General features: G+C 36.5%; 1 protein-coding gene across 7 annotated transcripts in view; it reads right to left on the bottom strand.

The window, feature by feature from the left end:
• The window catches only part of KIF13A (kinesin family member 13A), a 119854-nt gene that overhangs the window by 33829 nt on the left and 73051 nt on the right, over positions 1 to 12974 (bottom strand). For all 7 annotated transcript variants that reach the window (XM_075493771.1, XM_075493767.1, XM_075493766.1 and 4 more), the window contains 7 exons: positions 12450 to 12561; positions 11834 to 12046; positions 10139 to 10249; positions 8777 to 8911; positions 7439 to 7569; positions 5597 to 5683; positions 5324 to 5490 (listed from right to left, as the gene is read on the bottom strand). In XM_075493771.1, coding sequence (XP_075349886.1) covers positions 5324 to 5490; positions 5597 to 5683; positions 7439 to 7569; positions 8777 to 8911; positions 10139 to 10249; positions 11834 to 12046; positions 12450 to 12561 — 956 coding nt within the window. The remainder of the gene's footprint in view (positions 1 to 5323; positions 5491 to 5596; positions 5684 to 7438; positions 7570 to 8776; positions 8912 to 10138; positions 10250 to 11833; positions 12047 to 12449; positions 12562 to 12974) is intronic.

Below are 12974 nucleotides of genomic sequence, written 5' to 3'. Positions count from 1 at the left end.
GAAGAAAACAAAGCAAAATACAAGGGAAGATGATGTTAACCAGAGAAGGAAACGACTTAAGGAAGTAAAATGCAATTTACTTTCTCCATTTTGGCAGAGAATGAAACATGTCGGAGAGCTGCAGATGAAAACTGAGACAAACAAATTGTCTGACTAGTCGTGCATCGCATTGCACCAATGTGCTTCACAGCACTGAAGCAGACAAAGTACCTTCTGGAGGGGACTTCTGCATTTAGCTTTACAAACCACATTTCATCTCAGTATCAACCCAGAACAAATATCCATTTGGATACTCTACCCTGAAACAACAACTGCTTGTGTCAATCGGCTACGGTTAAACCTAAATTGCATTCAAATTAAAGAAACATTACTCTGTCTATTCCTGGGTTTAGGTCCAATGTCAGACGATGCCTCTGAAAGAGCAATTCAATGGAGTAAGCTCCTTCTATATACTACCAGTATATATCTGCTTCATGTATGTACATCTGAAAGCTTAAATACAGCAAAAAAGTGGTTTGCAGGAGGACCAATCGAGATGAATATCTGAGTGACAGCACATGACCTAACAAATTAGCGATTCTGTACATCAGAAGGGGAAGGGAGAGGAGTTCCATACTTGGAGTGGTGATTATTAGGGGAAGCAACATTGCAGCTCGAGGACATGCCAGGATTTTCAAATTCAAAAAACTTCAGCTTTAAAATAATTGTTTGTGATACCTCTTCCATTTTGCAAATATTAAAAAAAAGAGCTGCTGTGACTTTTAAGGATGCCACTCTTTCAAAGGAGGAAGAAAAAAACACCCTAGATTTAATTACTGTCCCACTTTGGAACTAGAGGTGTGCTTCTCAAACCCCACCCCCCCGAAAAACCCCAAACAAACAAAAAACCCCGCCACCCAAAAACCACATCAGTGTCATTTAGTTATGAACCATCTTGCCTTCGCTACCAAAACCCAGTCCTTGTAAGATTTTGTACAAGTTTTCCTGATACTACAATGCCACATGAAACAAAATATGGGTTACTGTAGCATGTAATAGAGGATTCACATGAAAGGTTCTGCAGGGTTTTCATCATAGTAGTGTATGCTGGTCACCATAACACGTATATACACTCTCCCAAAACCCACACCCCCTGTATCTTCGCAAACCAATGTAGCATTACTGTATTTAGTAATCTATAACAACTTCCCTAGTACTAAAACTACTGAGACCAATTTTGCTAAAGATAAACTAACTCACAGCCTGTGATTTTAACATACATGGCCATTGAGGCAAGTCACTTCATAAAGCAAATCCTTCCTATTATAAATGCCAGAGAAGCAAACAGGATCTCCAGGGTTCTGTTGTTACAGTAGGTTTGTATTTGCCTCTCAGCATCCTTTTTTGAAATATTAAGACTGATCTAAAGCACGTCTTTATTTTTAGCAGAAAACAGACACTACTGCAAGTTGCTACTGTGGCCCTAGCCTGATGCATGGAAGAAATCACTGGCTTCACACAAAGGCATCATAAAATACCATCACAATGGTAACTATAAAGCACAAAATTAAAAATCAGCCAGTATAAATAGAAACCAAATAGCAAAACAGTGATGCATAAAAGTGTCTTAAAATAACCAGAAATATTACTTTTTCGTACATGACATTCTCAGAAAGACAGTTAGCTATTTTTAGCTTTTAAAGAGATAGTGCAACAAAAACAATTGACTGAACCAAGTTCTAATATTCTAAACTACAAATCATTAAAGTTGATCTGCATCATCATCAGCCTCCTAGCTCCTCCAGATTATACCAGAATTACCTTCACATGCATAGGTTTTACTGCATAATCCCTAAAATAGTTTAGTTCTTATGAATGGTTGAGAAATCAGGTATTACGCAGAAGACAGAAAAGAGGCATGGAAGAAATTAAAAGCCCTCTATTGTGTTTGCAAACACAGGAAATGAATCTAAGGCTGACTCATTAAGACAAGACTTTCATAAACTGCTCAAAGACCAGCTCCGAGTTCAGGGAGCAGATTTCCTTAATAAAAGTGAACTTTTCAGCCACCTAGATTTACAGGATCACAACCACCACAGAATCAAATTATATAATGGAAAATATTTGGAGCAAGATGCAAGAACCTAGTCTAAAAATTCCCAATTTCAACAAAATCCACTACTGTTGGGGGGGGTGGGGGGAGAGGTGGGTTATGCTTGTATTGAAATGCAAAAGGTAAATTTACACTTTTCTAAAAGTCTTCAGTTTAACTTTTGAAAGAGTTTACACAGAAAACCCCTAGTCTTTCACAGTGAGAAAGCAAAATATGGTGTGAATTATAAACCATCTAGTTAGAAGATGAAAAAATAAAGTTTTTCACAATTCAGAAGAACTACAATAATGTTAGATATAAATACCATGTTCCACAATTTTGGATTTCTCATGCAAAGTCAAATAAATTAGGGAAGATTCTACCCAGTGCCTGCCAAACACACAGCAAACTCCCTACAGTGTTAAAAGTCCCAAGTCCCAATCGTTTACATATTTATGTGACAAGAGTTCAGTGGCCTTGGAAAGACCATTCATATGCACTTAATCCTCTGCAAAATATTAGAATATTAACATTGAACCAGAGGAATGTACTTTCTCCATAGGATGAACAGCATTGATTACCTTGCTGCAATGTCACTTAATTCACATCTGGAATCTGTTAATCCAGTAACAAAAATGCTGAATAAATTCCTTAAGGTTTCACATAAGTGCATTTTCCTAAGCAAGCTAGAAGAATGTTATGACACAGGCTGCTTTGCTAAGTTTCATCAAAATCCCCACCCTGAGCTGTGACAGTTTTGTTTGCTTAAATAAGAAGCTGCATAAACTAATCACATTGTTTACTTAACCACTGCACCATATACAAGAATGAAGTAAACTTCTTCACTGCATTCAGTGTTTGACCAGCATCACAAACTAGCGGCACAAAGCTGATCTGACAGAATCCCCCAAAGAAAATGAGCATGCTGAAGGGAGGAAAGAATCTGGATGTTTTCTTTACAGCTGTTTTCAGAGTTACACATTTTCCTCAGAGCTTCTCTGGAGCCAGATGCAATATGTGACACTGTTGTACTGGTTACATGCAATAAAAACAAATGTGTTTGCACCATGGCGAAGCTAGGCTATTTATTTAAAGAGGGTTACTGTTCTCAAATAGATCAATGGGGAAAAAAAAAACCCAGAACAAAAGACCACCAAAACCTCTTGCTTTGGGCTATATCAAACCACTGATGTGGAAAAAAAGTCCCAAACCCATACATGCCTATAAAATAATTATCTAATAAAATTTTTAAGATACCTCTTTATTCTCCCCCTAGGGCTTCTCCAGAGAATATGGATAATATAATTAACTGTCTTCAGTTATTTAGTTATTTCTTCTTCCTTAATCATATTTATTTTTCATTTTAAGGAAGAATAAATAAACGGTATTGCAACAAAGCTGCTTTACTTCTTACCCAACAAACTGGAAGCCTGTCAGAAAAAACTGCATTTTAGCTATACCATTGATAGGAACAGAACCTGGAAGTGCTACTGGGCTTCAAATCAAAAGACCAGCCTATGATCCTCACAGTCACTTGTTTTGTCAGGGTTTTATTATCACTTACTACTCCAACTTAGTTAAGCAACACCTATGTGGGAGGCAGCAGAAGAGACAAGAAGCAGAATAACTGGGTTATGACACCTCTGAAACTGTGCGACACGTATGACTGCTAACATTTGCTGTGCATTAGGGAGGAAAGAGCTCTAATGAAACAGCAAGGTCTGTACTGTTCTTGAGCAAAGGCACAGAAAACAACCGACCCAGACAAAAAATGTAAAGACACTTGAAATATTGTGAAGAATCATTTCCATCAGCTAGATAACAACACATGAAAACCAAAAAATGTGACCCTCCATTCAGTGAACACCGACTCACTGTAGACTGCTACAGTTTAGTCAAATCCCTGGTTAGTGACACGCAGATCAAGCACCAATTAATGCTTTCAAATTTCTCCAGCAGTCTCATGCATGAGCCAATCAAGTTCAAAACCTTTGTCCCAGTTTTGGCATAGATACGGGATGCTTTGAGGCCTTAAGACCGGCAACAGAATCTTCACAAGGGATGACAACACTGAAGACCACCAGGATGGCAGATTCATCTGAAATTCGTCTCCTGGTATGAGTGAACCATAATGAGAATATTTCTGTTATCAAACAGTAATTTCACCACATCAGCTTAAATGACCTGACCCTGCAACTCACTCACACAAGCAATCCCATTAAAATCAAACTGTAAAAAAAACCTGGAAACTATTGCTAGAGCATCATGCATATGAAACCATCATGCTGTACTCAATGGCAAAACAGAGACAGTTAAAGAGTAAGAGGAGACGAAGAAAAAAAAGTAAATACTGTATTTCAACAAGTAAACCACAGCAAACAATGGAAATACTGCGAAGATATGAAGAAAAGAGAACAGAAAGCAATGAAACACCATCTACTGTGTCTTCTTGGTCAGTGACCACAAACCAAGGTATTTGCCTCTCAAATTTTGTGTATTAAAAAACCTGTACAAAGCATTCAGTAGTTTACCAAGTTTTTCAGCATTTCTTCATACCATATTATATCATATGAACTATGACTTGCCTTTTGGAAACCATGAAAACACCATATTGTTTTATATATACCATACTGTTATTTTATATATACTGTATTTTATTATACTGTCCAAAAAAAGGCATCACAATAGGTTTTAACAACTATTAAATAAAATATTGGGAGTGATCAAGAGTTAAAAACCACGCTAGCTGACATTTGACTATTGGTTTGTTACCATTTCAGTGGTTTTCTACTAAGGTTAAAATAGTGTCAGTAATATTTGATACAAAAGGAAGGACGAAGCTAACTGACCCATATCTGGAGCACCTTTTTGTCTGCATTAACTTGCAAAAGCAAGAGGTTAGTAGGACTTACATGATGATTTGACATGATGATTACAACTCAGCTGCATTATAAAAGACAGCACATGTACAGATAAAATTGTGTGTCAGGGCACAAACCAACTACTAATTTGTGTGTATGTCTGTACTTATACCTAGGTGCATATTTTTTTTTTTTATTTTATTTTTATATATATATATATATATATACACACACACACACACACATATGTATGCCTAATATTGTTTCTGTAAAGTATCTTTTTCCAAAAATGCTCCAAAGGCCCCTGGAGCAAGTGTACCACTTGCTTTACCCAGAAATTAAGTTCCTTGCTGAATTTGTTAAGACAATCCAAAAGAACCAGCTGCCTTACCATTACTATTCAGTGTCTTCATAATAACTTCCATTTGTGCAAACTCATAGTTGTAGTCTGGTTCTGAAGAAGCTTCACTAGCTGCATCCAGATCATGCTCTCCTAACGAAGTTTCTTTCTCAAGGTCTTTAAGCCAATCTCGTCGTTTCCTCTTTGGTAAATTGATTCTGTGTAAAAATTTAAATTCAGTTTCTAAAAAGTTTATGCAGAACAGTGGAAGAAAAAAAACCAGGCTGAATGTAAAGAGGCTGGAATGTAAACATCAACTATTACCTAAAAAAGTGGTTGTTTCCCCATAATATCCTATCTCCATGCCATAACTGAGTGACAGAACATACCAGTGCACCATTTACACAGGATCTGAAAGAAGAAAATACAACTTCAGTGAAATCCTAAAAATAGAAGGTTGAAAAGTAACTACAAGATCTACTGCTTCTCCCATCTACAGACAGTGATTTGTATCATATGATGCACAAATCTGCTAAGTTCTCACTAAAGAATCAACAGGAAAGTTACTGGTCTGATTTCTACTGTCAGAATTAAACACCAAGCACCTTTCCCCTCCAGCTTTGGTCAATACAACTCTTCAGTAAACACACAATGTTGCTTTTAGTTGCACAGTTTTCTTTAAATTCTTATTTCTTGAACTGGGTCACTGCCTGTTTCTTATGAACAGCCTGTAACCTTGGTTGCATGCAAATCCTACTGATAAAGCTCTCCAAGATGTAAGTCAGTCAACAGGCAGTTGTAAAACATACTGTTAACATACTCAGCAATCAAGCGTAAGACCCTTAGATCCAAGTTTCATTCTTTCAACAACTAAGAGTCTCTACTTTTAACAAGGGTCTACTTTTGTGAACATCTGGTATACTGTTATATTTGCATTTAGGTTTCTTTGTATTTAAGTTTCAATCATAAAATGGGAAAAATGTAGCTGTTGAACTTTCGCATGTGAGTCACAAAGCAGAACATTTTATTTGAAAGGGAAAAAAAGATTAAAATGAAAAAAGCCTTTTCAGATGCAGTGTTCTGTGTTCAGCTGTCTCAAGTAAGTCAACACAACATGTAAGCATTTGATTTAAAACCAGATATTTTTTTTCCCCCCCAATGAAATTGTGGTAACTAAATTTCTGTTGACTAGTATCTTAAGAATAGCATTGCAGATCCGGCACAAGTAAAACAAAATATGCTTTTTCTACTGACATGTGCTTTTGTTCTTGCCAGTCAGAATGACTGATTTCCAGTACAGAAACTCTACCACCACAAGTCTGAATCCCATCTGTTTGAAATTTTGTACAGTAGGTTGCAGAAGAAAAATGCAAATGCTAAGAGGTATTTTACTGAAGGCAGAACTAAAGAGATCAGATTTTTTAAAAGGTTTTGTTTCTCATTCTAATATTAATCTATACATTATTTAGATATTCAGATTTCAGTCAAGCAGCATGACTATTAACTAGGACAAAGGTACTGCTTATCACACGCCATTGGAGATGAAGTGACAAAGACATTTACAATTCCACCCAAGAAGCCACAGTGCCCTCAAAATGAAAAATAATTAAAATACAGAAGTAGAAACAAAAGGATAAACATGACTTCACACTGTGCGTTTACTAGACACAACAGTAATTAAAGATTTAGAAAAGAATTTAAAGATCTTTAGATCTTTAAAACACCTCTTTCTCACAAAATACTGGGCTTTACAACAGGAACTACTCACGAGGAACAACTTATCCTCTCCCAACAAGACACAGCCTACTATCCCATCGCACAGGTCGGGATAGCCAGCAGCATCTCAATGATCCTGTTACCACCCAAGATACAGACAAGCAATGGTCCCTCATTCCTACTGAATACCTTCTTGTGATGATTTACTCTGAGCCAAACCACTGATAGCCTGTTATGCTGCAGAGTGGGTGGGTGTGTACACGTGTGTGGAAATCTCAGGTTTGTCACTGAATTTCACTTCTAAGTATATGTTTAAGTCACCTATACTGAAGCTACTCATTGATCAGAATTTAAGATACTTCTGACGATGTAAAATAAAAATGCATGCAAGTTACCTTCTAGCAAAGAAAAGCAAACACTTGACTGGAAAGTGCTGCTGATCTTCCTTACCGTGCGTTTTCTTTTGGTGTGAGTGTAACTTCTCCATCTAAAGCAATATCAATCTCGCAGTGTTCTGGTTGGATTCCTATACCAAAGAGCTGTATATCTTGAGAGGTATCTGCACCAACTCTTGTGTGATCCTAGAAAACAAGTTGCTACTAAGAGACAAGCAAACTATCACTGTTTATATAACTAAGAAAATATTAGCTGAAGCACTGAGACTGCATAATCTATGTGCTCTCCTTTGCTAAGCACTTCTATAGAGCAGAAATGGTGCCACAGCAGATTTGAAAACTGTAAGGGTCACACACAAACTGTTCTTCTGCTCTGCACTTTATCTTCATACCATTTTAGATAAAGCAAAATAAAGCAGTTGACACACAAATTCAGATTTAAAAATATTCTCAGACTATGCTTGCATACAAGCAATAAATGCAAATAGTGAAGAAAACCAGCCATGTCATGTAGGCATATATAACAGAGGACAACACGGATAGTAAAACAAGGTGCACAGAGTTGGCTGCTTTTCAGAAAACAGCTATATAGCAACTCGACTAAACATACTAATCTCTTCTAGTCAAGTCGTACTGTAAATTCTGCTGAAATACTTTACTTTGCTGTTGTTAGAGAAGTTGTGCTTTATTTGCTACTGTTCAAATACAGAAGCCCTATCTTGACCACTAAAGCAGAAAAGTAACTATAAAAATAGACAGGATAGTCTTTCATGTCTTATTGACAAGGTCACATTTCCTTACAAACTTACTAGGTTTGTATTTGACACTATTTCTCTCTGACACAAGACTATGCTAAACAGAATGGTATGAAAGCTAGTGGCACTAGGAAAATACATTTCTGTAAATTTTTACCAGTGCCTTTTTTTTTCCCCCTTTCTCTTAAGCTTTTCTGTCATCAAAGACTATGTTTACTCTTACTGATTACTACTGAACATCATCACTTTATGATTAACTCATTGAATATTTAAAGCAATCCTCAGTTCACTAATAAAAAGAAGCATCTAACATGAGGCTCTCACTTCAAGTTCAGTCAAAAAGGCAATTCTATTCACATCCTGTCTGGAAAAGCTAGAATTAATCACAGATTTTGTTAATACTGGCATGCACTGAGCACTTCTCTCACTGTTAGTAATCAGGATATCAATTAGGAAAACAATGAAGCTGAACTGCAAAGGGAGAACAAAAGCCTAAACAGTAAGAGGAGGCCTATCCTATTTTGCTGCAACTAGTCTTAAAAATCTAAATACACTCTGAATAACAAATTAAGCCAGAAATTCAAAACAATAAACAAGTGTCCTTTCATTCTGTGTAAACATCCTGTTCACATTCTTACCTTTAAATAGTAAACCAAAAGCTCATTGAGTGCAGGGTCTGCATTCAGGTTCACCAGGTAACACTTGTCATCCCCAACCTTGATACCTGAAGACTCAAGGGAAATTCCCATGCTCTCTAGCTGTCTTTGCCTCTCCTGCAAGCACAAAAATAGGTTAATCTTGCCTGCTGAAATATGTAGAGACAAGTACAGCTAGTAAATGAAAGCAGAGCAACTAAAGCTGAAGATGCACATGCTGAACATGCATGCTGTATATCGCTACCGGAAACAGGACTTAAGACATTGGTCAAGTACCATATGTTTAATAGAATTTATTTTTATACACCAACAATAAAAAGTTAGATCTAATCCTCAAACACCTGCTTCCCCAAAGCAGCACTTACTTACCTAAGCACCCCTACTGATTTTATTAGAGCTACTTGTAAGTAACACAATGTGGCTTTGAACCTCTGTGTTAGTTAAAAACTAGTCTCAGTGGCAATTACTTCAAAGATAATCATAGTCATAGATAATTTAGAAAATAGCATGCCACAATTTAGGTTTATTCTTTTGCAGTATTATTATTAATTCAGCTAAAGCATCTACTCAATCACACACGTCTTTTGCTTGGCTACAGTTTGGGGGTTGGGGTTTTTTGTTTGGCTAGTTGGGTTTGGTTTGGGTTTCCCCCCCCACCTTTTTTTTTTTTTTTTTTACTTAATCAGTGGTTGTACCAAAGCATGCTTCTCAAACTTTAGGACTAGAAAGGGAAACCAACAATACTCGTTCTCCAAGCTATAGATGGTGGAAATGATGGAAAAGTACACTGGAACCCAGAAGTCTTATTTTAAGTGCAATAATAATGAACAAACATTAGTGAATATATGTACACATTTTCCTTCTCTGGTTAAGAAGCCACTAAAAGCAAAAGCAACAAGTACCGCCCAAAATTCTGATCCTTTTGTAATTCATTTTCTTAGTTACTTCAAGGGAAACACATCCAAGATCCCACTGTGGTCTTATAAATAAATTAGTTGCCCAAACATATTTTCATGTTTTATTTTAAAATCAAATATTAGCTTTTATCAATGATATAACAGAGTGACATTTATTCTAATGAAATTTAGATTAAAAAAAAAAAAAAAAAACAAACAAAAAAAACCAAACAAAAACACAAAACCCAAAACAACAACAAAAGCCAACCAACCAAACAAAAAACCCCAACAAAAACCCCAAAACCAGAAACCAGGGGAAAAGACAAAAATACAGAGGAATTCTAAATAGCTGGTAGGGAAGACAGCACAGTCCACTAAAGCTCATGAAATTCAGCTGACTTGCACTATATGAGTATCTGGCCTTTCCTCCCCAAAATTTCTGAAATACCTGTGCAATTTCTTCTGTTTTCCTTAGCTTTTCTTCCCAGGTGACTGTTAGCTCTTTTATTAGTTTTTCAGATTCTTCCAATTTTTCCTTCAGTTCTGGTGCCTTCAGGGCCTAAAAGATAGAAGTTAGCAAAAACCTTCAGCTACTCTTCCCACTGCAACATTTGCTTGCACAAGGAAACTGAACACAGCAACATAATACGAAATGCAACAAGTATAGATTTCAGCTATATCCCCAGGTTTTTCATGGCAGAAAATGAAGAAACAGGTCACTTGCAAAGGAAGAGGACATAATCAACCTATAATGAGTCCAGATCTGAAATAGCTGAAGATCGACATAGTTCCAGAGGCTAATGGAACCAACAAAATCTCTGGGTCTGACCACTCAAGCTTCAGTGTCTGTATAAAAATATCTGAATATTTAAAAACTTTAAGTCTTAGCTGTCTGAAGTTCAACTGCAAACTCTTTCTTCCAACAGTAGTTTCAAATACAAATTCCTCTCAATATTTAGCCTTCCGTTCTATCTTGGTTTCGTAAATGTTCCTAGAGTTGCATTAAAAGCTTTCAAACTGACCCTGTTGATTAGCTTTGAAGGAAGGCATGCTCCAGAGCTAACACAGGCTTCTCATTTCACAACAGGAAACAAAAGCAAAGCGCTTGAATAGGTCAGGTGCCCAGTAACAATTCCACAGGCTGGTCTATAACTCTATATAACTGTTTTTAACAGAAGGTATAAGAGAAAAAACTTTTTTAAAAAAGTAGTTAATACTTTGGACACCTTCCTACTGGTTATGTTCAGCCACAGTCCGCCAACATAATTAAGAACATGCTGCAATAATTTTCTGATTTAAAATATGGGATTAAAACAGATTTTTATTTACAAAAAAAGTGAATGGCTCCTTTTTCTTAAAGCAGATTTTCTCATTTCAGCCTGTAAGGAACTGTTCGTACAAGCAACACTATTCCTTAAATGAACGTGAAGTTTAAACACCAAATTTACCTTCAGACACACTTCTGTTCTTTTTCCACCAGTATTTTGTGTCTTGCCTGAAAAGATCAAAAATATTTTCCTACACTGCAGTGCCTAATTTCTCCAGATATCACCATGTAAACTATCCTACCCTGATACTTTACTCTCTAATTAGAAGTATAAATCTAAGATAAGCAGCAATCTCACAGTGTTAACTGTTAAGGCAGTAAAGCAAATTGCTGATAGTTTTGGTGTTGCAGTTTTGACAATTTTTTATAGATTTTTCACAAACATCAAGGGGGAAAACATCCCACGTATTTTGTGGTCCAATACCAGATTTACAGCTTTTCACACTTTTCCATTTGACGTCATAAAATTATATAGTTCACCAATGCAAAAAAAATCTCTGCTAGTAAGTCTGCAGAATGAAGTTGTACTCTAGCTCTTATCTGTGCTGCATCAATTATTGTTTGACATGAAGTTCTTCAAGAACAGTCTATTCCGACAAGGGTCACCACCAGTACAATGTTGTCCTCATTTAAAAGTTATTAAAAATAAACAAACATTCTGTTGGATTTATTTCAGGAAACAAACTATTGAAAAAAAAAAGTGCAAGACTTTTCCTTTCCTCATTCTGTAAGACTTAAAAAGAAAGCTAGTCTTCCAGCCAGAGTTTGACATTTCCTTGGGAAACTCAGTTTACATTGTACTGTGAATAATGTTACCTCAGCTTGTGAGAGCTGTTCTTTCAGTTTTTCAACTTCTTCACGTAATTCTCTGATGACCCTAGCATTTGGATCTTCATTCACCACAGCATGATTAACTATCCTTTTGGCTCTGTCTGCATATCTCAGAGTAGAGAGTGTTTCTTCATAGTTGTCTGCTGCTGGACTAATTGTGGCTATCATGGCAGTTTGGCTGTTTCCTCCCAAGTTGTCCTGTAGAGTGCATTCACAAAGTTTGAGGGTTAAAAATTGTTCTGAGACTATACAATGTCTTTACAAAGATACTTAAAATACAAAGCTTACTATTTAGACACTGAAAGGTACTCTGGATGTAAACTAACCAGTATGATCCATGAACATTTCCAGCCACCTCCACCAGCTTCAATTCCACTATAACTGAAAATAGCCGAATAGGACTTTACATAGAATTAACACAAGATACACTTAGCTGTCCATATTACTTGGAACAACTTATAGCTAAGAGAGCTCCTTAGCTCATTTCTTTAAAAAAAAAAAAAAAGATGAGAAGTCCACGTACACAGAGGTATGCTACAATGATCCTACAAACTATTAAGTGGACATCTTGTGTACAGGGTAAATAGAAAATATTAATTACCTTGAGAAGCCAAGTGAGTACAGAGTCTCTGTAAGGCACAAACTTGTTTTTCCCCTTCCCTGCTGCTTGGTCAGCGAGTGATGATATAACCAAGCCCAGCGTTGAAAGTGATCTATGAATGCAACACAGTAGAACAGCTTTAACACATATTCCAAATTTGCTAAAGAGTTTAATCATGCTCTGCAGAACTTCACATCCAATTTTTAAAATATCAGAATAATTTAAGTTGGAAATGACCACAGGAGATCAACTAGCCCACTGCCCTCCTCCAAACAGGGCAATGTATTTATTGAAGTTACATATTTAGAAGAGAAAAATCGGTATCTACAGTGTTTCATCTCATCTGGTACTAAGACCAAGTTCCAGGAAGACTAAGTTGAAATATTTGGGTATTTAAAATAGTTTGAAAAGTGCAAAGCAGACTGCTTCATATAGAGAATCACTGCCTTTGATTAGGCGTCTACCTTTTCTCAGAGACTAAAAAAATCTTTCTATCTTGGACACTGCCTCACGACACTGTTACGA

The sequence above is a fragment of the Mycteria americana genome, chromosome 2 (assembly GCF_035582795.1).
Source record: "Mycteria americana isolate JAX WOST 10 ecotype Jacksonville Zoo and Gardens chromosome 2, USCA_MyAme_1.0, whole genome shotgun sequence".
In the NCBI taxonomy this organism is placed as follows: domain Eukaryota; kingdom Metazoa; phylum Chordata; class Aves; order Ciconiiformes; family Ciconiidae; genus Mycteria; species Mycteria americana.
Note: the sequence above shows the minus strand (reverse complement) of the source record. Positions and strands in the feature narration are given on the sequence as shown.